Source organism: Anabrus simplex, chromosome 9 (genome assembly GCF_040414725.1).
Source record: "Anabrus simplex isolate iqAnaSimp1 chromosome 9, ASM4041472v1, whole genome shotgun sequence".
NCBI lineage: Eukaryota > Metazoa > Arthropoda > Insecta > Orthoptera > Tettigoniidae > Anabrus > Anabrus simplex.
In genome coordinates this window covers 87,386,359-87,414,042 of record NC_090273.1, presented here as the reverse complement: position 1 = coordinate 87,414,042, position 27,684 = coordinate 87,386,359, and the positions used below count along the sequence as shown (strand labels likewise).

The 27,684-nt window shown below is 37.4% G+C and overlaps 1 protein-coding gene across 10 annotated transcripts in view; it reads left to right on the top strand.

Moving 5' to 3' along the window:
* MRP (Multidrug-Resistance like Protein 1) overlaps positions 1-27,684 on the top strand; it is a 482,909-nt gene that overhangs the window by 374,958 nt on the left and 80,267 nt on the right. For all 10 annotated transcript variants that reach the window (XM_067153606.2, XM_067153603.2, XM_067153605.2 and 7 more), the window contains 3 exons: positions 7,996-8,085; positions 12,577-12,667; positions 24,786-24,894. In XM_067153606.2, coding sequence (XP_067009707.2) covers positions 7,996-8,085; positions 12,577-12,667; positions 24,786-24,894 — 290 coding nt within the window. The remainder of the gene's footprint in view (positions 1-7,995; positions 8,086-12,576; positions 12,668-24,785; positions 24,895-27,684) is intronic.

Genomic DNA, 27,684 nt, shown 5'->3' with positions numbered 1-27,684 from the left:
CCATTCCTCTTCAACATTCCCCACCTCTGTCCTGGGTACCAAGGGTATTATTTCCCTTTGAAATTCTTCTTGTATGCTTTTCTCCTTCAACTTCCATACTTTAATTCTTTTCTCTCTTCTTAATTGGGGTTTTTCAATCTTTCCAACTTTCAATTTTCCTATCACAACTCTATGATCTCCACCAAAGGCTTCTTCAGGCATGGCTGTTACATCTACAAGTTTCTTCCAGTGTTCTTTCTCTATGATTATATAATCAATCATGGTCTTTGTTCGTCTGTCTCCCCAGCCATACCTTGTAATCTTCTGACTGCTGTTCTTCCTAAACCAGGTGTTTCCAACTTTCTACTGTTTAAAAAAAAGTTATTTCTGTTAATTACGTTAATGCATTTCCACAATCAATCCAGATTAACGTTCTAATGGTTCATGTTTGTGGGTTACTGTAGTCACGCCCTAGTTCACGAACCATGGGCAACGGCTGAGTGGCCTAGTAAGTGGTCCTGAGAGTCGGGATACCAGTTGCTATGGAATGGGAGTGGGCATCTCGGACATATTCTGAGTCCTGGCCCTCCTTGTGCTCAGGCGGCTAGGACTATACAATTCACCGGTGGTCCATAACCCGTTAGAGGAGAGATCCTCACTTAGACTATGTGCAAGTAGGGTAGCATCCTGCTTCATGAATTTACTGAGCTCAGAAATTTTAAGCAAGCCTCGGACCTATGGGAGTAACGGAGTCCCACTCCCATTTGACAGGCGAGGGACTCCTTGGATACAACTTGGCGAACGAAATGGAATTTGATGGGGAGCTATCAATATTAATGGTGCTTACGGAAGAAAGAAAGTAGAACTGGCTGAGTCAGCAAAGAGGATGCATTTGGATGTGCTAGGAGTAAGTGATATTCGGGTAAGGGGAGATAACAAGGAACAGATAGGAGATTATAAAGTGTACTTGACGGGTGTTAGAAAGGGAAGGGCAGAGTCTGAGGTAGGTCTCTTTATCAAGAATACCATTCCACGCAACATAGTTTCTGTTAGGCACATAAATGAGCGAATGATGTGGGTAGATCTGTCAGTTGGAGGAATTAGAACTAGAATTGTGTCCGTGTATTCACCATGTGAGGGTGCAGATGAGGATGAAGTTGACAAGTTTTATGAAGCATTGAGTGACATCTTGGTCAGGGTCACCAGCAAGGATAGAATAGTGCTAATGGGCGATTTCAATGCGAGAGTTTGGAATAGAACTGAAGGATACGAAAGGGTGATTGGTAAATGTGGGGAAGATATAGAAGCTAATGGGAATGGGAAGCGTTTGCTGGACTTCTGTGCTAGTATGGGTTTAGCAGTTACGAATACATTCTTCAAGCATAAGGCTATTCACCGCTACACATGGGAGGCTAGGGGTACCAGATCCATAATAGACTATATCTTAACCGACTTCGAATTCAGGAAATCTGTTCGGAATGTACCTATTTTCCGCGGATTTTTCGATGATACAGACCACTCTCTGATCTGTAGTGAACTAAGTATCTCTAGGCCTATGGTAGAGAAAGTGAAATCTTTCTGCAAACGAATAAGGGTAGAAAATCTCCAGGACGAGGAAATTAGACAGAAGTACATGGATATGATTAGTGAGAAGTTTCAAACAGTAGACAGTAAGCAAGTTCAGGATATAGAAAGTGAATGGGTGGCATACAGGCATGCTGTATTAGAAACAGCAAGGCAATGCCTAGGAACAACTGTGTGTAAAGATGGGAAGAGGCAAACATCTTGGTGGAATGATGAAGTGAGAGCAGCTTGTAAACGTAAAAAGAAGGCTTATCAGAAATGGCTCCAAACAAGGGCCGATGCAGACAGGGATTTATACGTAGATGAAAGAAACAGAGTGAAACAAATAGTGGTTGAATCCAAAAAGAAGTCATGGGAAGATTTTGGTAACAACCTGGAAAGGCTAGGTCAAGCAGCAGGGAAACCTTTCTGGACAGTAATAAATAATCTTAGGAAGGGAGGGAAAAAGGAAATGAACAGCGTTTTGAGTAATTCAGGTGAACTCATAATAGATCCCAGGGAATCACTGGAGAGGTGGAGGGAATATTTTGATCATCATCTCAATGTAAAAGGAAATCATCCTGGTGGTGTTGCGAACAGCCAAGCATATGGGAGGAGGAAAATGATGTTGGTGAAATTATGCTTGAGGAAGTGGAAAGAATGGTAAATAAACTCCATTGTCATAAAGCAGCAGGAATAGATGAAATTAGACCTGAAATGGTGAAGTATAGTGGGAAGGCAGGGATGAAATGTCTTCATAGAGTAGTAAAATTAGCATGGAGTGTTGGTAAGGTACCTTCAGATTGGACAAAAGCAGTAATTGCACCCATCTACAAGCAAGGGAACAGGAAGGATTGCAACAACTATCAAGGTATCTCATTGATTAGTATACCAGGCAAAGTATTCACTGGCATCCTGGAAGGGAGGGTGCAATCAGTCGTTTAGAGGAAGTTGGATGAAACCCAGTGTGGTTTCAGACCACAGAGAGGCTGTCGGGATCAGATTTTCAGTATGCGCCAGGTAATTGAAAAATGCTATGAGAGGAATAGGCAGTTGTGTTTATGTTTCGTAGATCTAGAGAAAGCATATGACAGGGTACCAAGGGAAAAGATGTTCGCCATACTGGGGGACTATGGAATTAAAGGTAGATTATTAAAATCAATCAAAGGTATTTATGTTGACAATTGGGCTTCAGTGAGAATTGATGGTAGAATGAGTTCTTGGTTCAGGATACTTACAGGGGTTAGACAAGGCTGTAATCTTTCACCTTTGCTGTTCATAGTTTACATGGATCATCTACTGAAAGGTATAAAATGGCAGGGAGGGATTCAGTTAGGTGGAAATGTAGTAAGCAGTCTGGCCTATGCTGACAACTTGGTCTTAATGGCAGATTGTGCCGAAAGCCTACAGTGTAATATCTTGGAACTTGAAAATAGGTGCAATGAGTATGGTATGAAAATTAGCCTCTTGAAGACTAAATTGATGTCAGTAGGTAAGAAATTCAACAGAATTGAATGTCAGACGGGTGATACAAAGCTAGAACAGGTCGATAATTTCCAGTATTTAGGTTGTGTGATCTCCCAGGTTGGTAATATAGTAAGTGAGATTGAATCAAGGTGTCGTAAAGCTAATGCAGTGAGCTCGCAGTTGCGATCAACAGTATTCTGTAAGAAGGAAGTCAGCTCCCAGACGAAACTATCTTTACATCGGTCTGTTTTCAGACCAACTTTGCTCTACGGGAGCGAAAGCTGGGTGGACTCAGGATATCTTATTCATAAGTTAGAAGTAACAGACATGAAAGTAGCAAGAATGATTGCTGGTACAAACAGGTGGGAACAATGGCAGGATGGTAATCGAAATGAGGAGATAAAGGCTCATTTAGGAATGAAGTCGATGGATGAAGCTGTACGCATAAACCGGCTTCTGTGGTGGGGTCATGTGAGGCGAATGGAGGAGGATAGGTTACCTGGGAGAATAATGGCCTCTGCTATGGAGGGTAAGAGAAGTAGAGGTAGACCAAGACGACGATGGTTAGACTCAGTTTCAAACGATTTAAGAGGTATAGAACTAAATGAGGCCACAACACTGGTTGCAAATCTAGAATTGTGGCGACATTTAGTATATTCACAGAGGCTTGCAGACTGAACGCTGAAAGGCATAACAGTCTATAATGATGATGTATATATGTATGTAACAAAGTTCTACTGTGTTGTTATTATCACTTAATGATTGTTTTGCTGAATACGAGTGATAGTGAGTTGGAATGCCATTTTAATGCCCCACGATTGGATTGGCATTCAGAGTGCAAACAAATGTGTAGGTATAATATACGTATCTGAAATTTTGTAAGGAATGGAAGACATGCTGTGCAAGCGGCATGTCTGGGAAGTACTTCGTTTCAAAGAAATGTATGGTTGTAAAATTGTTCCAAAACTTCTAAGACAGCTGTAAGACTGATGGTGTCATCACAACAGCAAGCACATGGTATGGAAATGTGTACACTGATCGAGATAAAACAGGCATATGTCGTCGGCATAAGACCTATCTGTGTCGGTGCGACGTAAAGCCCCTAGATGGATGGCTTTTCCGGCGTTTGCTCTATTAACCAGCGTTTCGTCTTAGGTCTGACACTAGACTCTTCAGAGTGGGATGTGTCAGACCCTACCCACTGACGCTGGGGTGTATGCAGGTGAACTTATCAGAAGCTATTTATGAAGCACAGTCTGATAACTGCATACGGGAGATAAAACTCTACAATGGAATTAATGCCCGCCTAGCAATTCCAAATGGAAATTCTAAGTTCCCATGAAGGGAATTAGATTCTTTTCCACCAATAGAGCATATCAAAAATCAGATCAAAATTAGATGGATGGCTTTTCCGGCGTTTGCTCTGGAAAATGGGTCTGACACATCCCACTCTGAAGAGTCTAGTGTCAGACCTAAGACGAAACGCTGGTTAATAGAGCAAACGCCGGAAAAGCCATCCATCTAATTTTGATCTGATTTTTGATATGCTCTATTGGTGGAAAAGAATCTAATTCCCTTCATGGGAACTTAGAATTTCCATTTGGTAAAGCCCCTAGCAAAAAAAAAAAAAAAAACCCATGCATATACATTAGATACTCATTTTGGCTCAAAGGCAGAATACTTCAATGCAAAGAGCAACACGTATGCCTTACCACGCACTACAGTTATACTGTTTTGCTTACAGCAGTTCACAACTTCGTTCACATTCTGCCACAGTATTATCCTCTCAGTATTTTCACAATGTACAAGCCCTTGATAGAGTTGCAAATTGTTCTGTCAAAAAGCAAGAATGTTTACTGTACATATTTTGTGCTTGTGTTCATTCATAGAACACTTCTCTACAATTTTGAAATTTTCTCTAAGGGAATGGATTTGATGATCTGTGGCCTCAGCAACTAGACATCTCTTCACAGTGGAAGAATTCCATTTTAATGCCCTTCAGGGATACTTTCTGGCATTCATTAAAATTATTTTGGCTGCACTTTTTATATTATAAGTTACCAGTATTGTATATTAATTGAAATCTACAACCCCTGTTTCCTAGTATTAATGGAAAATGGATTGGAAAATTAATTACTTACATGCAAGTTTCTAGTTGAAGATTCAAACTAACGGGTTTGCATGGAATATGAGCATTGTATTTTACTGTATGGTACTAAGCTTGCGGTAGTAAGTAGCGACAGTAGTGGTGTTCGTATTGTTGATGAGTATGTTCTGTTGTGACAGTTTGCTTTTGTGTTTTGGTTTTTTTATTGTTTGCCTGTTGCATTGTTTGGTAGTAAATTGTGTAACAGTAATAACAGTAGTGTAGTTGTGCAGTAAATATCTTAAATGGGAAGACCCAACATGAGAATGCCCATCCCACTTTCTGCTTTTATTTACAGTGATTTATTGTTATGTTGGGTTCCAAAATGGAATGTAGCCTGAATGAGTGTTGCATTGGTGGAGAGTTGAACATAGTAAAATGGACGGCTTATTTTATATATTCTATCTAAAAGGAATTTTATTTATGTCCCTAGTCATGCCTTTTTATAATCTTTCACATCATCTTTTGATTGATTGATTGATTGATTGATTGATTGATTGATTTGTACATATACAGTATACATACATGGGCCTACATACATACATACATACATACATACATACATGCATACATACATGGCAGGAGGGTCATCTGGTCTTAGTAGGATGAGTGGTTCAGCCGGTGGAAGCTGAGCTGAGGTTGGTGGGTTCAATCGTGTCTCTGTCCAGTGATATTTGAAGGTGCTCATATACATCAGTCATATTTCAGTAGATGTACTGATACATAAAAGAACTCCTGCAGGACAAAACCCCAGCACCTTAGCATCTCCAGAAACCAGAAAACTGGGTAGTGTGACGTAAAACCAGTAACATTATTATTTATTGCACCTGGTCCAGGCAGCTATGATCAACCATGGAGGTGTCCTCCACATCTCGCCTTACATGATATCTTCACTCCAGGCTCCCACAAGCCCCAAGGACATCTTTGGAACATTTGTAACATACCTTTTGCCCAGTGGTCAGATGGTCAATTTCCATTACTTTCTGCAGCTTTTGTTTTAATGGCCTGACCTGCATTCTGATAAATTTATGTACAATAGGGATCATCGTATGTTAAAAATGTAACAGGGTGAAACCCTGATAATATACACCCTTTTAAGAGACTATCCAGTATAACACAAGTTTTCTCTCAGGTTCCCTACACAAGTCATACAGTATATAACTTAAACCCTTTAAAATTAATTTTCATTACTTGTTCTCTGTAAAGTATTTGACTCTTTAGTTGCTGGCTTTACAAAGTATAGGTCCCATTACGGGTGTTCTTTAAGCCTATATCCTTGTACAGAATAACAACATGACTGGTATTTTGTTCCCTCTTCTCTCTCTCTCACACACTCACATTCCTCAATTCTTGAAATTTCACGTTATCCTTGGTGTATCAAAGATTCTGTGTGATTAATCTGAGTGTTAAATGAAAAACACTTCCTTTGTCGGATAAATTACAAATCTTCAGGAAGCCTGATGAAAAAACCCATTCTTTATCAGAAACAACTTGCTGGTTCATTAAGCATCCCATCATAAACATTAAGATCAATAATAAAGAACAGTTATTCAATAACTACAACTACATTGTTGGGAGAATGCATTGGTGGAAAGAAAAATGCAGAAAACACTAGAAATAGAAGTTTTAGTTGAATCCCCAAAACTCGACAATACTTTGTATATCTGTTATATTATACATACAGTTTGTTGTCGTCCACTTCATACACTGTCCCAGTTAATACATGGTTAACACACAATCCTTTGAAGAGTGTTTTACTGGAGTTTCAAATCTCCAGGCATAGGTGCTGTCTGTTTGAGCCCAGGCTGTGAGACTGTGAGTTAATATAAAGCATTCCTTCTTTTGTGGGGTGTTTTTTGGCTGTTTGTTTTATTTCAAATGTTCTATTCTCCACCTGTGTGAATAACATACCACACATCACTAATCAGTTGTGTAGTGTAAATACAATTAATGTGTGTTTCATGTAAGCAAAATGTGCTGTCCTACAAGATCTGTTTCATAGTGTATAAACAATATTTTTACTCTAATACCAAATTATTTAATTTCCTAAATACTTTTTTTTTTAAACTATTGTAGTAAATGTCTTCTGGTATTGAATTGAGTAAATTGACATACTGTACTAATTTTTTTTAAATTTTTATTTTTTATTTTTGAGAGGCTGGTCATATGTTTCACCTGGTTAGACGTTCATTTCCTGTGCCACAGGTTGTGGTATTGAATTATAGTACAGTTGATCAGCATTATTAAGAGAATGCCAGGGACTCTCTTTCATTTGGTTTACTAGCTAGTTAAAAATCCTTTCACAGCTAAATTCTGAATATGTCCTCAAATTATCAGTAGTTTAAGCATACTGAAATTATTTATTGTAATTTTTACAGTTTTTTTAATGTGTCAGCTGTATTTTTATCTCTGAATGATGACCGTTTCATTATGTCATCCATTGTATTTATACTGCTTCTTCAGAACCTGACTGGAAATTTAAGAATCTTAGACTTGGTTGTAAGAGGGTAGTTAAACTTCAAGTAGGTTACAGGCGATACTGACATTGCTAAATTTCATCCGAGTACTTGGTTCTTTTATCTGGCAGAATACTTCACAGGTGGTTCAGCAAAGTGTGCTACTGTCCATGGACTGTCCTAATACAGTTATTTAACATATCCATCGGGGCAGTTCGGGGTTCATGTTTAAGTCCCAAGGGCAGTCACATTTTCATCTGTATTACTTAACAGCTGCTTTTAGGTGAAGTATCCTCAGAAGTTAACTCTAAGATTCTAAGTTTCGTCATATATGTCTGTAACGTAAGTGTTAAGGCTCTAATTATTTGTCTTGTTATGTTTCAGGTCATAGCTACTATATTTGTGATAAGCTACAGTACACCTATATTTCTTTCTGTTATTGTTCCTATTGGATTTTTGTACTACTTTGTTCAGGTACGTTCCAATTTTACCACATTAGATTAAGTAAGACAGAAAGTAAGTTACTCTTTCTTATTAACTTTCCCACTTAATTACCAGATTTGATCAAATGACCAGCAAAGTTGCAGGTTCAGTTCCAGGTGCATAACATTTAGAGTGCCGATTGTTGTTTCATATTACATGTACATTTCATATTACATGTATTACATGTAAATAACTTAATGTTATTATTTCTATGTTGTTTCATATTCGTGCAGTGCTGTGATTGGACCAGTATGTTATATCGGCATAAAATGCAGTTATATACAGACACTAAATTATGAAATTGAAAATATCCCACTTATCTTTATTAAAAATTGAAATTATTTGTTAGCTATTTGAAATCTTTATCATTAGGTTAGAGTTCTTATGACTACTGTTTTGATTTTAAATTATCTCATTTTATTCCCTTTGTGGAAACACATGTCCTTTCTTTGCTTTTCTTGAAAACTATAGACAGCTAAGAGTTTGATGTGATTAATTGATTTCAATTTGCCCCCATATTGGCTAGTTTACACTAAACTTATGGTGTGATGCCTCACGAATTCTGCTGCAGTATATCGTTTATTTAAAAAATCTAGCTGTCGGGTTGCTGGAGGAGTAATGAACTTAACACTGTTGCCAACGCAATAACTTGAGGTTAAATAATTTACTCGCAGACTTTCTTCAACTTTGAACTGAAAATATATTGCTTAGTCTTATTCAAAAGTTCATTTAACTACTGAAATGAAAGATTTAATCTTTGTTAATAAAACAGTTAAGCCATTTTTAATTTTCCAATGGCAATTTTTAATCTGAAAATGTTGGCTTTTTGACATGAGTATAATAAATGAGTCATGAACACCATAAAAGGTGTGGTGAGAGTCCATCTGGAGAATGTTTTGACATAATGGTAAGTGATTTAACAGTACCCTCTGAAACAATTTTCCAGCTACAGCACTGTGTTTGTGTACAAAGTGCTAGCAATGATATAAGAACAGTGTGCCTCATTATATGCTCTGTGTGGTTAGGCCTATATCCAATGAATGACAGCATGTCATACACCGTTTCTATAGAGGAAAGAATGTAGTTTCTAATTATATTACCAGGGGACACATACATTCACTCATTTCTACGCTACACATTTTTAAACCTCCTGATATGCTCATTCAACTTAGAAAACTTCTTAACCACTGAATGTTTGTGTGCAACATTTTCTGTGCTTGCTCCCTTGAATATAGTTTCATTGCAAGGAATTGGATTATTTCATACAGTAGTTGAATTTTGGTATTTTTTTCTTTCTCCTTCTGAAATTCCATTTTTTTGTGCCAACAAAGTATTTCGAAAGAAAATTAAGAATTAGACAGGAACAAACAAGTGTCAGATCAAGTCTTAGGACCTTGAAAAGGAAAACACAGGATGAAGACAGTGACAGGTCAATGTAGGAAGGTGGAGCAATAGAAAGAGACAAGGACAAACATGAAAACACAAAAAGACGCAGACAATCTGCACATCTTCATACAACTTTATCAGTCCCTATTTTTCTACACCGGGCGAGTTGGCCATGCGGTTACGGGAATGTAGCTGTGAGCTTGCATCCGGGAGATAGTGGGTTCAAACCCCACTGTTGGCAGCCCTGAAGATGGTTTTCTGTGGTTTCCCATTTTCACACCAGGCAAGGCCACGGCCGCTTCCTTCCCCTTCCTAGGCCTTTCCTATCCCATTATCACCATAAGACCTATCTGTGTCAGTACAATGCAAAGCAAATAGTGTATTTTTCTACATCCTTCTCTTCTCAGCCCTTGATGTGCTCGATTCTGCTTCGCGGCTTCGTCAGAAGTGCGGGCATCATCACACATTGAAGGGCCATCCTGACAGATCTTCAGTCTTGGTGTGGGAAGTGTAGGATAAGAAGAAAACTGGATACATACAGGAAAAGGGGAAGAAATATAGGACAAAAATAAACACAGGTGGTAAAATATTAGGAACACAGGACAAACAAACACAAAAGAACAACAACAATAATTGATGAGGAAAGAGCTCATCTGTTTGAAGACAATAGTGTATGAAGATTTGGAGATTGTCCTTGTCCTTTTTTGTTTTCATGTTTGTCTTTGTCTTCTCTTCCTATTGCCCGCTCTTCCTATTCTGATCTGTCATTGTGTTCTTCTTATTGTGTTTTCAGGTTCCTATCTCTGTACAACTTCAAAGAAAATGAAAAGCGTTTAGGAGTGTCAGTGTACATAATTCTACATTAATAATAAATGAATACCTTCATTAACACGGGGAGAAAGTTTCAGGACAAAATATTTGTAATTTTACATTTTAAAGCCTTTTAAATGAGCTCCAAAATATCGTAATTCGGTCTGGATGTTAGGCATATTCTGAGGGTACTGAGTTGCCACTAAGAGGGTTAAATGTGAGAGATCCATGTGAGTGGATTTACAGGCACATAAAAAGAAATTTCTTTTCTGGTCAAAATTCCAGCATTCTGTTTTCTTAAAGTACAAAGAAATTGAAGAGACTTCATTAATACACTGTGTTCATATCACATTTCACAGGTAGCTTTCCCAAACCAATTCAATAGAAAAAAGGCCTCGCCTCATCTCAATGGACTAATGCAATAAAAATCAATTGGAACATCATCGCCGTCTGCAGTATCCCTGAAAGAAGCAAAGAAACCTGTTGCCATCACTGCAGCTGAATGAAACCCTTCCCCATGCTCTTGGTTTCTGCCGCAAAGGGGATCTATTCAGAAACAATAGACACCACAGGGTCTGGAGCTGTATTGCTAGTTGCCTCAAAAAGTCAAAATTTGAAGTATTTGAAGAAGTGCCATGTATTTCATCTGAGGGCTCCCATAAGCATGCTGACATCATAGCATTCGACAGAAAGAAGAATATTGGCTTTGTTTTTGATCCGACTATGAGATTTGAAGGAGGAAACACACAAGTAGAAGAAGTTGATGATGATTGGAAGAGTCGGTATGAATCGTGCTTTAAACATCTGGAGGAGTAACATAACATCCCGTTCCAAAATTGGGAGGTGATTGGACTGCTATTTGGTGCTCGAGAAGTGATATCTAAATTCTGTTGGAACTAGAAGAAATTACCTCTAATATTCTCAGGGACTGTCTATTTGGGACTCCTCTTTTTATTTTTCACAGCTGACCCCCCTCAAGTGGCGTTTTGTGGCATCTTCAACTCCATATGTGTTCCCACAGAGTAATATCGACTGAGCGCTTTGTCCGAGACAATGACAACACATCCGCTGCTGGCAGTCAACTGAGCAGGGAGTACTAGACCTGTAGGCCAGGCCCACTGTGCATCTTGTTTACAGTGTTCTCCACTATTTGCACAAGCTGTAACTATGTGCAATGTTTTGAGATGTAGAAAACTTGAATTAGTCTTTCAATATATATATTTTTTATTTTTATTTTTTGTATTTTTTTAAGACTTTGGAGAGTTGCATGTCCATGAGCTGCACAGGTTGGTGCTCTACCTAGGATAAAATTTAATGTTGAAGACAGCACAAACATCCAGTCCCTGAGCCAAAGGAAATAGCCAATGAAAGTAAACATTCCTTAACCAGCTGAGAATTGAACTTGACACCCCTTAGACCAAAGACCATTATGCTAACCAATTAGCCATGGAACCAGGCAACAATAATAATAATAATAATATATTCAGTATCACACTAAAAGAGCTGTTATAGAAGGCAAAACACGCATGCATAATATATTAAAAAATATTAACTGCTGGATTAAATGTTAATTTGATTCAGGATTAAAAATAATAGAGGATAGATTTCCAGATCCATACCTTCAGTTTGCAACATGAGCCGACAGTACTAGGGAAATTAATCTAGGTAATCCTCTAGATGTGGTGTTACAGCTTTAATACTTTGATCTTTTAACAGAATTCTCTTTTATAGTGTGATGGTTAACTTGGTATTATGAGTTAATCTTTAAAATGGCTGGACAAACATTTCCCATCAAGTGATTGAAAATGAGCTCATTTTAAACTGTGTTAAATAAGTGAACCCTATTTCTTTGGAGCGCTGTGGAACCTTCCATCAACATTGGAGAGGGGAGAGATGTTTTTGACCTTTTTCATGTTAAATGTACCTTTATGTAATATGGATGAATGCAAATTAATTATTTTTTTAAAGGAAGATGAAGCAGATATTGATCGGCTTTCTAGAAACCAGCTTCGTACCACCAACTTATTTTAGCTTATCTTCCCCATTACCGTGTCTTGTAAAGTGATTATATGATAGTTCCCTATTTTATGCTCATTAGATATTGTTCATGCTGCTTGACTTGATTCCTATCTATCAGATGTCAGGTGATATGTTTTGTATACTACTTGAGAATACAGCAATTTATACTTCTCTTGTTAATTGTATTTATTATAGGGTATTATTTTCATGTATCATCTTACTTCTTATTTTTCAAATGTTTCTAAATTATATCTACGCATCTTTCAGCGGTTTTATGTTGCTACTTCAAGACAGTTGAAACGTCTAGAATCTGTATCAAGGTCGCCTATTTATTCACATTTTGGTGAAAGTATTACAGGTATGTATGTAGAGTACTTCATATTTCAAACCTATTAACTCTTAATTAGAAGTGCATAGTCGTTTAACAGATTTAGTCGTGCACGGTCTTAAAGACAGGGTACAAAATATACACTTCCTTCTCAAAAGAAAAATACTGCATGGAACATAACAAATCAGCATACATAATGAATACAATAGTAATAATTAAACGTGCTTTGACTTTGTGTTCATGTGCGCTCATGCGTGCTAGTTCGCGCACACGCACGTGCACTTTATCAAGACCTAGTATATAATCACGTATATATGATATTCCTTCTTAGTGCCAGTCTGGTGGCCATGATTGTAATGGCCTGAGTCTTTTTTATGGTCTGACACTGTGGTTAGCTAGTTCGATTCCTGTTGGAGGGGCCTGGAGGGGTGGGGGGTGGAGGAAGGAAATCGCTAACAGAAATGTCAAAAGCCTTCTTACAATTGTACAAAATTGTGTTGATTATCCTTCAATACTCAATATTACATCCAATCAAGATGAACCTTTATGGAGATATGATGAAAATTGAAAATATGAGCTGATGATCGTTAAAACCGTTTTTGAGCTGGAGGCCTTTTTGTTTAAATATTTTCATTGTCCCCTGATGTAGTTCAGCTGATATCTCTGTACACTATTGGCTTAATTATTATGTTCAGTCATAAGCTGATATACATAAGCTGTTACTGAAGTTGAACAGTCTGTTTTCTAGTTTGTCTTCTTCTTTGAAACATGGGACAGGCTGACCAATTGTGTGTTCATCTATGAATATTTCATCCTTAATATCTGTAAAATGCTGTGTTTGTTCTGGCTCTACCAACTCTTGATTTGGCTTCTTCTTTCAAATGAGTCCCCTCTGATATAAGCTCATAATTGTTGAATGAGGTACCTGTCATTCCTTCCAGCCGAATTGGTTACTCCTTGATCTCTATTTTCTGGTCCATTTGCGCCGTTTTTCATGGCTTGGTATTCATTACCCATGTTCTGGTTCGTACTAGAACCTGTATATCTGTTTTAGGCGTAATTCAGTCACTCTACAAAGCTCAATATTTCTGAGTTTTGTCATTAGATGGCAGTGCTATGCCATCTTTAATTTCCAGGCCATGCTTCCTGTTGAAATTGGGTAATGATGGTTACTCCTTGTTATTTTTTTTAAAGGGAATCTCGGTGAGGAACAGCAAGATGGACTCCACACTAAACGAGACCACTTTTCTGACCTATCAGAAGGTTTTTAGCAAATTTAAACCATGATTATCCCTATCTGACCATTTTATTGTTCTTTTATATTTCTCAGGTACATGCACTTTTACTTTACCCTTTGGTGTGTACTGTTCTGTCCTTCAGCACACGGTTTTGTGTGTAGATGTGTCGGGCATGTTATCTGCCTATCTGATGTACGGTCCTAGTGCTTCGTATTTCTGTGCCTCTCTACATTTATCCTTTGATTTCATGAGTGTTTGTCATTTGTGTCAGAACCTGTAATATTGGATCTGTACGAATTGTGACTTTGTTCACCTAGTGTGTCTTAGTTCCCCTATCGCATGAACTTTGAGTTCGATGCTTCTCGTTCCTATAGCATACTGGCTTCTTTTATATCGAGGCATTCTGATTTGGTGACCCTGCTTGGAAGGGAAGCTGTTGTAAGTAAAATTAACCTTTGGTTAAGTTAATAAATTTCATTGTTTGTCCGTATTGAACCAAGATTACAACTTTTATTATAATTTGGATCCGCCTTATTCAGTACATAAAAACTGTTGTTTAGATGAAATTACAACATATATTTCAATCAGAACTAGTTTCGATGCCTCTCCGCATCATCATCAGCTGATATAGGTTCTTGGAAAAATTGGCAATCACTTAAGTTTATCTACATCAAATTGAACACAATTTAAAACCATACTAACAACTTAAAACTGTGTTACGATTATACTGTCTCAAAGTCCATATTTTCTACAAGTCCGAGACTTGCGAGTCTTAAACCATAAATTGATGAAAACATATGCAAACCGGTTTGCTCACTTATAAAATAACGTGGATTTAAAAGAAAAACAACTTAAAAATAAAATAGTCTCATACCTGCCAACTTTCCCGATTTAGGCGGGAGACTCCCGATTTTCGACAGTTTTTCCTGCCTCCCGATTATTCTATCTTCTCCCGATTTTAGCTTATTTTCTAGTGAACTTCAAACATTTGTTTTCAAATCCCGCCATTTCAGCTTTTTTAGGCCAGTGGCCGGAATTCCTTCGCCCATTGGCCGCTTTCAAACGAAATATCGACGTCTATTAATGCAAGAAATGTGCGCGAATGTGCGATGTTTATTGAAACCTGTATATACGCGTATATCGATTGTAAATCTCTCGTTCTCGCGTGCTATGTTCGTGTTGATTTACATCAGTCTAGTAGATCTTTGGTCAATTCTAGAGACTAGTCGCTTTCTTAGTAATTTAGTGACATAATTTCAGTGATAACGACTAGTGACTTCTAGAGATTTTAGGAGCCATCTGGAGACAATTCTGACTAATTTTAATTTATCTCAATATAAATAAAATAACAGTTTTGCCTGTACATTGCTCAGAATTTAAAAATTATATTTCCGTACCGGTCGTGACCATAGTAACAAGGGGAAATGCCTGTTTTAATTTTCTGTAATTTCTGTCTGTTGTATGTATGTACGTACGCAGGCTCATGACGAGAAAATGGCTGAAGAGAATTTAATGAAAATTGGTATATAAGTCGCTACAATCTAGGCCATAAATAATTTTATTCACGCTGAGTGAAATGGTAGTTTAGGGGACGGCCTAAAATATAATTCTCAAATATTTGTTATTATTGGCCCTAGCGATAAATACTACATAACTAAAGTTATATATTATTCAATTTCCTATCATTTACGTCTGATACATTTTTACTATACTGGCTATGATAACAGACATATTCATGAATTTTGATCTTTTTTTTGCCAAGTCCATATCAGCGTCGAGGTACGAGAAAATGGTGAACAGAATTTTATGTAAAGTCAGGGAATAAGAAACTACAGTCTATGCTATAAATAATTTTATTAACTCTGTTCGAAATGGTAGTTTAGGGGAAGGTGCCAAAAATTTAATTTTTAATTGCCTATCTTAGTGGTCATATTGAAAAGTACTACATAACAAGAGTTATAGAGAATGCAATTTCCGATTATTTATTATTCAGTTTTGCAAGAGAATTCTCATCATTGATTTGTATTGAAACTGACTTAAGCAAATTATCACAAAAATAATTTATTCTATTATCACCATCTATTTCAATACAAGCCACATGCTACGTGGATGAAATTTACATAATACTATATACACTTCTCAGGGACATGTTTCGCCCCTTGTTAAGGACATCATCAGCCTGTAGGTAACCTTAAGGTCAAATTCATTCATGGATCACAATGAAAAGTATGATGCACGTTAATTCCTGAGAAGTGTATATAGTATTATGTAGATTTCATCCACGTAGCTTGTATTGAATAGGTGGTGATAATAGAATAAATTATTTTTGTGGTGATTTGCTTATTCAGTTTTACCGTTCTGCCTATAATAATATTGGTGATTAAATTTTGAAGATGATTATAAGAATGAGAAAAAAGTTGTGAAGGAACGATCGCTTGAATAATAACACAAGAGGGAGTCATGAAAGAAAGGATGACTCACTTTACATTAGATGCTCTAATATCACAGATTCAGAAGAAGACTAAAGTGAAGGCCTCCAATATAGAAAGTTCATAAAATTAATCAACAATATCATTACATTGACCATTGTTTGTTGTGATGTGCTTTTGTGTATTCTGCTGCCATTTATCTACGATAGATGGGATTACTGCTGCATTTTGAGTATAACAGCCTGCCTGAATATTGACGGGAAGAAGCTGGGGAGTGGGGAGTTTGATCTCTCTCTTCTTTAGCATGGCATTCCTGTGTAAATTTACTGATACTACTGGTACGTAACACACTGGATCATCATAGTATTCCAGCTATTAGATCCCTACTCTGAGATAGTGATTTGAATGAGCATTGTGCATGCTTATACGGAATAATTACACAGGAGTGTTCACGGCTGTCTGCAGCCTGGTCGTTCTAGCTCTGAAACTTTGAACTTTTAGATTAACACAGTAGTACTTTTCGCTAGAAGTGAGAAAATGTGCTGTTTTCATTTTATCGAATACTAGCTGATATACCCGTGCTTCGCTACGGGATTCTCAGAAAGACTTTCCTAACTGAATTCAACATAGGTCATTACAAAAACGCCAGTAGGAATGTAGCGATTGAAAGCAATGTTATCATATAAAATACTCGATCAAATGAAAAACCGCACACTTTCTCACTTTCAAGGAACAGTACTACGGTGTCGATCTAACAGTCCAAAGTTCCAGAGCTGGAACAACCAGGTAGCAGATTGCCATGAACACTCCTCTGCCATTATTCCATTAAATATGCACACTATTCATTCCAATCAGTGCCTCAGAGTAGGGATTGAATAGCTCGAATGCTATGATGAACCAGTGTGTTACGTACCTGCAGTATCAGAAAATGTATGAACCAGAGGAGTGGCATGCTAAAGAAGAAAGTTTTCCAACTCCCCAGCTATTTCCCGCCAATATTCAGTCAGGCTGTTATACTTGGTACGCAGTAGTAATCCCATCTATCGGAGTTGAGCGGCACGAAGAACATCACAACAAACAATGGTCAATGTAAAGTTACTGTTGATCAGTGTTATGCGCTTTGGATATTGTAGGCCTTCTGAAATACCACTCTTATCATAGTCGGTACAGTAAAACTGAATGAAACATAAATGATCGGAAATTGTATTGTGTATAACTTTTGTTATGTAGTACTGTACTTTTCGATAGCACCAATAATATAGGTACCGGTATTTAGAAATTAAATTTCAGGCGCCTTCCCCTAAACTACCTTTTCATCTCAGGAAAATAAAATTATTTACAGCTCAGACTGTTGTTTCTTATTCTCATTAAATTCTGCTAACCCATTTTCTCGTGGCTCGGCGTTGATATGCACTTAGCAACAAAAATACAAATTCATTAATATCTGTGTTATCAGAGCCGGTACGGTAAAAATGTATAAGACATAAATTATTGGAAATTGAATTCGATATAACTTTAGTTATATAGTATTTATCGATAGGACTGCTAATAATATAAATATTCGAAAATTACATTTAAGGCCTTCCCCTAAACTACCATTTCACTCAGCGTGAATAAAATGATTTATAGCCTAGATTGTAGCGGCTCATCCCCCGACTTTACATACCGATTTCCATTAAATTCTCTTCAGCCGTTTTCTCGTGATGCGTGTACATACATACAGGCAGGCAGACAGACAGACAGACAGACAGAAATTACGGAAGAATTACTGTGGACATGACCGATACAGAAATACCATTCTTTTCAGATTCTGAGCAATGTACAGACAAAACTCTTATTTTATATATATAGATTTCTTATGAAAGCATTGCTTTTAATCGCGACATTCATACTGGTGTCATTGTAATGACATGTTGACTTCAGTTGGGAAAACTATAAGGACAGTCTTTCTGAGAATTCCATAGCGAAGGAGGGTACATCAGCTAGTTATTTGATCCTAATAGCATTACTCTCCGCATAATCACGCGGGCGCTTGATGCTAAGTAATGGCATCTAAGTGCATGACTGATTCACACATGTCAAGCCCTGAGTTCATACTATTTTCAGTAGGCTTATCGGAGACTGATCATCTCACTCACATACTTCCTGTGAGGGAATAGAGATGTGTAATTTTTAGCCTTATAGCCTCGTATAGCAAGTCGGGCTTTGAGATAATTGTTATAAATATATCGTAGTACTGTATTGCACAAGACATGTAGAATAAGCAATTATGACCAATTGTATCTCCTAATTTCTCCTGATTTTTCCTGATTTTTGGTTTTGTAAAGTTGGCAGGTATGTAGTCTTGAAGAAACATTAGCTTAATTTATCACACTTCTTAAAACGTGACGTAGAATCGTAGTAAAATACTTCAATAAAATCTTCAGAGTCGCTTTAATGGAGCAATCCTAGTGAGGTGGAAACGAGCAATCGGTCCTTTAAGATGTTAACAAGTACAATGTTCCCAGTTCAATGCGGACCTGTAAAAATAGGAATGTAATAAACTATCACTTAACTGAAGAGGCAATATAAAATTATGTCTTAATAACGTAAACGTTTTTACGTGACTCACCTCAAACGATCGCTGTCCATGCGAAGCACAGTGAAGCCTAGCGAGCAGTGTTGTGATAGTAATCAGGTGTCCAAGGTTGGTCGGGACCAAAGGGGGGAAATACGGGAAAATGGGTGGAGCAACTGAGGAACGGCAACTTGTTGGAGCTCTGGAGGACGTGGTCGTGAAAAGCAACTAGTAAAGCTATTACGCACAATATGAAACACCATCCTATTGACCCGGATATGTACATTTTTAAAAAATGCAATAAGGAAATCAAATAGAATATTTGAGTTTTCAGAAATTTCATTTAAATTAAGGTTTGGATTAAAATACTGTTCCAGGTGTATATAGCAACCCTCCGTAACATCCAGCAAACGGCAGTCACTATTAGACAAGACTTAGAACACCCACAGAGTCAAAAAAACTCTACATACAGTAGTTTAGTAGAACGGGCTTTTAGGATCCCCATGACAAAAGCTAATTTTAATAAAGAACTCAATATAATCTGTTCAATGGCTAAGGTTAATGGTTTTAGTGAATGCTTTATCAAACGTATCATCAAAAGTTCAGGTACCGTTTACAAACCACTTCGCCCAAAGACAAACCTAATCAAAAGGTGTTCGCAATAGTTACTCATAATAAAGATACAGTAGTCTCGCTCATTCGACCTTCGCTTATCCGACATTCCATGTTGTCCGACACTAGTAGACTTAATTTGAACTTTTGATGGAGACTAAATTCAGGCACACCTGGTGTGGAGGGTGCGTCCATGGGACAAGCACTGGCCTGACCGCTGGCGGTAGGACAGTTTTTTTTTCCGCAAGGACAGGTGCAGTGAGTCTTCAGTCATTGTTCATTGTAGTATTGGTTGGGTGCGGATGTTATAATTTTCATATCGTCTGTGAGTATAGCGAGTAAATGGAAGAAAGTGATTGTTTCTATGGAAGACAAGTTGAGTGCATTAAAGACACTGGACAAAGGGGAAATTTTTCAAAATGTGGCTTCAGATTATGGTGTTGGATGTGTTACAGTGGGAGACTGGAAAAAACAGAGGGAAGAAATTGAAAAGTGGTGCTCTACCAGAGCAGAGAAAAACATTGAAAAAAATGTGAGTACGAAAAAGTAAGTGAAGCGCTATTTCTTTGGTTATCTCAACACCGGGAAAAGGGCCTGCCAATATCTGGCCCCATTCTGCAGGAAAAGGCTGTGTTTTTCCAGAAGGAGTTTAATTAAGGGGACCCTAATTTTCCTGTCAGTGCTGGGTGGCTTGATCGGTGGAAAAAACTGTACGGCATTAGACAGCTTAATATCTATGGAGAAAAGTTTCTTTTCGTAAGACATCTGGAATGTTTTCGTTCAATACTGCATGTACTGTACAATTGAATTGATAATTCAATAAATAGAGTACCGTAAAATATGTCATTGTTTTAGTACTAGAGTATAGCCTTCCTGTTTGTTTCGGTTCATTTTCAAAGTTATTCTCTATTATCCGACATTTTCGGTGATCCAACGTACTCCAGGTCCCGTTTAGGTCGGATAATCGAGATTCTGCTGTATATAATATTTTCAAGAAACATAATGTCAAGGTTTCATTTCGTACTGATAATAATAATACAGTTGTATTGCACAATTCAGCCTCAGTTAATAGATCGAACTCATATTCCAAATCGGGTGTGTATGGATTTAAATGTAACAACTGTGGGTGCACATATCTAGGTCAAACAGGACAAAGTTTTAAAATTAGATACACGGAACATACTAATGTCATAAAATATAACAGGTTTTCCGCGGTAGGCCAGCATGTACATGATCTAAAGCATAAATTCACATCTATAGAACAGGACATTGAGATCTTGGAGAACTTAGGAAAAGGAAGTTTGCTGGATGTTACGGAGGGTTGCTATATAAACCTGGAACAGTATTATAATCCAAACCTTAATTTAAATGAAATTTCTGAAAAATCAAATATTGTATTTGATTTCCTTATTGCATTTTTTTTAAAATGTACATATCCCTGTCAATAGGACGGTGTTTCACATTATGCATAATACCTTTCTAGTTGCTTTTCACGACCACGCCCTCCGGAGCTCCAACAAGTTGCCGTTCCTCAGTTGCTCCTCCCACTTTCCCCTATTTCCCCTCTTTGGTCCCGACCAACCTTGGACACTTGATTACTATCACAACACTGCTCTCTAGGCTTCATTGTGCTTCGCATGGACAGCGATCTTTTGAGGTGAGTCACGTAAAAACATTTACGTTATAAGACATAATTTTATATATTGCCTCTTCAGTTAAGTGATAGTTTATTACATTCCTATTTTTACAGGTCCGCATTGAACTGGGAACATTGTACTTGTTAACATCTTAAAGGACCGATTGCTCGTTTCCACCTCACTAGGATTGCTCCATTAAAGCGACTCTGAAGATTTTATTGAAGTATTTTACTACGATTCTACGTCACGTTTTAAGAAGTGTGATAAATTAAGCTAATGTTTCTTCAAGACTTTTTTATTTTTAAGTTGTTGTTCTTTTAAATCCATGTTATTTTATAAGTGAGCAAACCGGTTTGCATATGTTTTCATCAATTTATGGTTTAAGACTCGCAAGTCTCGGACTTGTAGAAAATTTGGACTTTGAGACAGTATAATCGTAACACAGTTTTAAGTTGTTAATATGGTTTTAAATTGTGTTCAATTTGACATAGATAAACTTATGTGATTGCCAATTTTTCCAAGAACCTATATCAGCTGATGATGACGCAAAGGGGCGTCGAAACTAGTTCTGATGGAAATATATGTTGTAATTTCATCTAAACAACCGTTTTTATGTATTGAATAAGGTGGTTCCAAATTATAATAAAAGTTGTAAATTAACCTTTGGCGGACCAATGGCCTCGCGCCACATATTTATTATTATGTTCAGGTGGTTGGTTGTGCGTGCGTGAGGGTTGTGTATATGGATTGGACGAAACAGAAGCCGCATCATATTATGTATATTTTGCCCTTATTAATTTATGTGATGTCTCTGTATTGCCCTTTCATTTGTGCTCGTACCTGACCGGGCCTGTATTCGACTCATTTTTTATTCCTATGGCCGCCATTTTATTTCTCATTCCCCATTTGCTTTTTTCTTTTCCTTTGCGATACTTCACTTATGGTGTGCGCAATCTCGTGGCTTTAAGCCATGGAGGTTTATAACTAATTTGCTCGGCCCCCTCGTCCGTTTTGACGCATGTTTTTTTAAAATTCTGATCTGATGGGTCGTCTAATAAAAAGTGTAATTAACTAAGAGAAAAAATATAAGTAAATGAACATCGACCGTGTGGGCATTTTGGGAGATATATATATTTTAAGGAGAATTAATTAAATATTGTGGAATTGAATTTTTTGGCTTGAGTTCTATTACCGTTTGTAATTCGGTGGGAAGCCGGGCTGAGAAAAGGTTTAAACATTTAATTGTGAAACAAATTTACACGATAGAAATTAGACGTCCGCCCGTAATGAGTGGACGAACTTGTATCTTTCCTTGGTGATAAAAGTGGATGATCTTGCGTAACAACATCCTCACTCTTCAAGATTGGCCCAGTGCTGTCAAACTTGCATGTTTATGCTCACTCTGTATGTATTTCCTTTTAACATTTTCCTTTCAATGTCTTTCTTCGCATGTTTAATTTATTAATTTCTCTCCTCAGTTTACTTTTCAATAAACTTGAGACCGGGCGAGTTGGTCGTGCGGTCAGGGCCACACAGCTGTGAGCTTGCATCCGGGAGAGTAGGTTTGAATCCCACTGTCCGCAGCCCTGAAGATGGTTTTCCGTGGTTTCCTATTTTCACACCAGGCAAATGCTGGGGCTGTACCTTAATTAAGGCCACAGTCGCTTCCTTCCAAATCCTAGGCCTTTCCTATCCCATCGTCGCCATAAAACCTATCATGTTGGTGCAACATAAAAGCAACTAGCAAAAAAAAAAAAAAACTTGAGATTTGTATGCTAATTTGCATTTGATTCATAGTAGCATTAGTCCTTTAGTATCGTTACTATTATAAAGGGACTGATCTCCAGTTCGAGGCTTATATGTTGTCGCCTTTCCCTGTTTAAATTCTCAGAAGAACTCTTAAGGTTTCACTTTACTTTGTCCTGCCTGCTGGCTCTCCAGAAATGTGTGCGCGTGTGTTTTTTATATATATATATATATATTCAGGAATCATTCAAGAAGAACACTTTCGCACTGCAAGATATGTGGTTAAGGTTATTTTTAATATGCATAACTTTTGTTTTCTCAACGATTCATTTGTTTCTACATTCGTCCCTGTTTTAATCTCCTTATAAGATGTGTATTGTTTAATGTAACGCCTTGTGTAATATAAATGCCTACATCTTGCCTATTTCCCACATTTTGGCTGATGATGACGCAAACACAGCGTCGAAACTAGTTCCAAGTGCAAATACATGTTATAAATAAATATAACATTTTTGTATTGAAAAGGTGGACCGTTTTAAGTTTTTCCTAACAGCCTTTCCCTGTCGCGATCGCCGGACCTCGTGTTATTTAGTGTACTCGTTTCCTTGTGTTTCCCGTATTATTTCTCTCTTGTCCTCTTTACCGCGATACTGGTGCGGGTGTCGGCTCACATTTCATATACAACAGAAGTATTTACGTGAAAACGAGCAGAAAATTGCTTCCACTGACTGTGTACTATAGACAAGTGTAAAGAAATACTCCCAATGTCTTCTAGATTACTCAAAGTTCTAATAAGCAAGTTTCATTGTTCAGCTGCAAAGTACAGAGCCTTCGCCTCATCTTAATTGGATGTAATATTGAGTATTGATTAAGAGGATGATCAACACAATTTTGTGCATTTTGTAAGAAGTTCAATCGTCAATACAGGTCTAACGTGAGATTTATATCATTTAGTTCATTTTCTAGGTTGAATCGTGTTGTTGTTATCTATACATAATGTACAGTTTGCCGACGTTTCAAATACATTGCAGTATTCTTTTTCAAGTCTCCCAGGAAGCAATCACAATACAAGGGTGGTTCCTGAGCTTGGTCTTTTATATCCTCGCCTTAATGGCTGATGTAAGCCCCCCCGGCTATCTCATGAGAGTTCTGGAAGGTATGTGTCACAGCCAGGTAGTGGGGCTTGCCCGCGCTATTATGTGATTGGAGGTTCGGCCTGCGGCTTAATGTTGTGGTCTGTATGTCTTAAACTATGAATGATAGGCATCCAAGAATTACTGATTTTATATCCTTCCTCTAAATTCATATTGTTTGAATGTTTCTTGATTTCGGTAGCCTCGCGGATTTTTCTTTCCAGATTCCCAGTGATAGCTGCTAGGATCTTGGTTTTATCAAATGATATTCTGTGCCTTGTTTCATAGGAATGCTTGGCTACTGCTGAAATATCTGTGTTTTGGTTCTTGGTGTGACGGATATGTTCTTTTAGGCAGGTGGAGATCAGAGATGCTCCATGTTAATTGTTACTCATTACTGTGAAAGAGCAATTTTAACAATATAAATCTTGTGCTTAAATGGTTCTCAGAAAGCTATCAAGAGCAAAAAAAAAAGGTGGGGGTGGGGGGGGAAATTACTCATTTATTTCCAAAATGGACAAGTGCAATTACAATTTATTTCAGTGCTAGTGAATAATGCATTACATTCTTAATTTTTTTTTTTTAAAGCCTCTTTGCATGTTACTGTGAGTTAACCTGTAGGTTGAACAATTTCCTGTTCTCTCAGTATAACAATAATGCTGATATAACAGTATGATCTGCTTGGGCCCAAAAATATTGTACAGAGACTTATAAGTTTTATTGCATATATTGCAAAATTCATTGACATTGTCTACATTACAGTATATTATTAAAATCTTGCATTTGTAACATACAGGTGCTCCAACCATCAGAGCCTATAGTGTAGAACAGCGATTTGTTCGTGAGTCGGAAAATAAAGTGGATTTCAATCAAATATGCTACTACCCCAGCATCATAGCTAACAGGTAAATTCAATCTATCACATAAACTATAACATATTTTAATTCAGTTCTTATATGATTGTCATTTTGAACAGCTCGTCATCACTGTTGTAATAGTGTATTCACTCGGCCCTAAATTTTCTTTCTTTCTTTCTTTCTTTGTTTCTTTCTTTCTTTCTGCAAATCTAGGTCTTTTTTCACAAACATTGGCATAATCACATTTCCTTGCAAACAGAACAATAATTGTTATAAATATCAGGCCATCCCATATATGAGATGCTTAGTAAGAGAGTGCCTTAATTACAAAACTTAAAATATTTTGTTGATGAGGTACAGCTGAACCTGAGTTATATGTACACTGCCAGCCAAAAGTTTCTGGATAAGCATTGAACTGTTAAAAATGGGCTGAGATTAAAAGAAAACAACATACCTATGCAAGGAATTGACAAATATATATTCTAAAACTAATATTTTACAATAAAACTATATTTTTACATTGCATCTGAACAAGAAATAGACAGTATGTACACATTTACTCCCACAGATTACCAGAACACATAAAATTCTCTTCTCATCAAAGAAACCCTGCTTTGCTGCAAGTACACTTTCAACTATTCTCTGCAATCTCAGAACAAGTTTTTCTAACACTGATGCAGGTATACTTTGCCAGGCATTCTGCAAGATGTCCCACAGTTTTTCCCATGAAGGAGGACACTCTTTTCGTACTTACCACTTACCAATCCAACTCCTCCCACAGCAGCTCAGTTGGATTTAAGTCTGTGGATTGTGGGTGCCATTCCATTAATAACAATTCTCCAGAGTTTTGTTTGTTTTGCAGATAATTCATACGATAACGAGACGTTTGTCTGGGGTCGTCTTGTTGGAGGACAAATCTACATTGCTGTCCAAGCGGAAAAGCATAACGAGATATGATGAAATGGTAGCTATTTTTGTCCAGTGTTCCTTGAATTTGGTGCACTCTACCAACTCCACTGAATATGAAACAACCCCAGACCATCACACAGCCCCATCCATGGTTTAACTGTAGGTGTTATACAGTAGGATCCACTTTTTCTGATGCTGAACATCGAACATAAACTCATCGCCGTTACCCGAAAACCTTCGAAACTTGGTTATAGTAATATATTCTGTCATTAAACAGTCATTAAACATATTTGTGTGGGTATATATGTTTTGTCCGGAAACTTTTGGCCGGTAGTGTGTATCAAGGTGAAGAGCAGATTTTGCATATAAGAATTACTTGCAATTCAGGTTTAGATATTATTAAAATAATTTTCTCTATTTTCGGGATAAGATTAAAGACAAGTTATTTCAAGAGATATATATTAACAACATAATTTTTCCATATGATTCTATTAATATATCAGGTTTTCAACATTATTAATCAACATTGTTGACTTTGCACTCAATTTTTTAAAATTCATCTAAAAAATGTAATGTAATGTGGGTTATTGTCCCACTTTTCTTGTAAATTTTACTTTCTCATCGAGTGTGCAACTTTTCTCTTTCCGTTCTCCCTGGCCAACTGACTGCAACATACAATAAATTTCTTCTGATAGAGCCGCTGATTTTATAATTCAATGCGAAAAATGTCAGCGCTTGGCATCATTTTAATGTGCCTCAATTTTCATAATCTACTTACAATTAAAACGGAAGTGTGTCCTGTGTCCCGAACACGTGTCTTATAATCTTTCTACTTTAACTTAACACTGTACAATCACTTCCCATGACTTTTACTAGTGGTTTTACGTTGCACCAACACAGATAGGTTTTATGGCGATGATGGGATAGGAAAGGCCTAGGAGGTGGAAGTAAGTGGCCGTGGCCTTAATTAAAGTTCAGCCCCGGCATTTGCCTGGTGTGAAAATGGGAAGTCACGGAAAACCATCTTCCAACTCTCTTTAAGAAATGCACTGTTCTCCTTCACGTATTCGTTAAAGATCTCATCTGGTCCACAGGCTTTGCCACTTTTTGTTTAATTATCTCGTGAATTACTACTTCAATTGTAAAAGGTTCTATTCCTACTGTATCATCCAGTACAGAGGGGTCATCTGAGGACATATCCTTGACCTGCAAAATGGATTTGAAATGCATTGTCCAGCAGTATTTCTCTAGAGAATGTAGGTGTTCTTGGTTGGACTGCTTTGTAAGGGTTTTCCTTTACTTGTTTCACCAATGCCACCTCTTGTGCTTTGAGATACTTGTTCCTCTCATCCTGAAAGATTTCTTACAAGTCCTCTTTTTCTCAATATAATGTAGTCTCGATTCTTTTGTGTTTAACCTTAAGGTTTTATGTAGTGTATTAATTTTCTGGCCTCATAGCAAACTGAACTGAACCATGGTTTTGATGTTTTCATATTCTGTTGCATCAAGTAAGATTGTCTCCAGCTGGAGAAGCATTCCATCTGGGAGGGGGGGTCTGGTTGTTTTCCAATATCTTGTATTTCTCAATATCTTGTATTCACTTCTCCCTTCTTTTTAACCTCATAACGTTCAATTTCCTGGTTAACCTAGTTAGTGGCAGGGTTGGTTTTGTTGTCTGGCCATTATTCTTGAAGGCAGTCTCCACTGCTAAGGTTCTCCTGATGGGTAGCTTTTTCTTTATTCCAAATTGTAGGACCTGTACCTTTTTGTGATTTGTAAACACCAGGTCTATTGCACTTTCTCCATTATGACAGATATGTCATTTCCGTGACTTTATTGATGTGAGCAAGGCCTTCATCTTCTAAGTACGTTAGGACTGCTATAGATATGGGATCATCTTTATCAACACTGCAGTTGAAATCTCCTGCC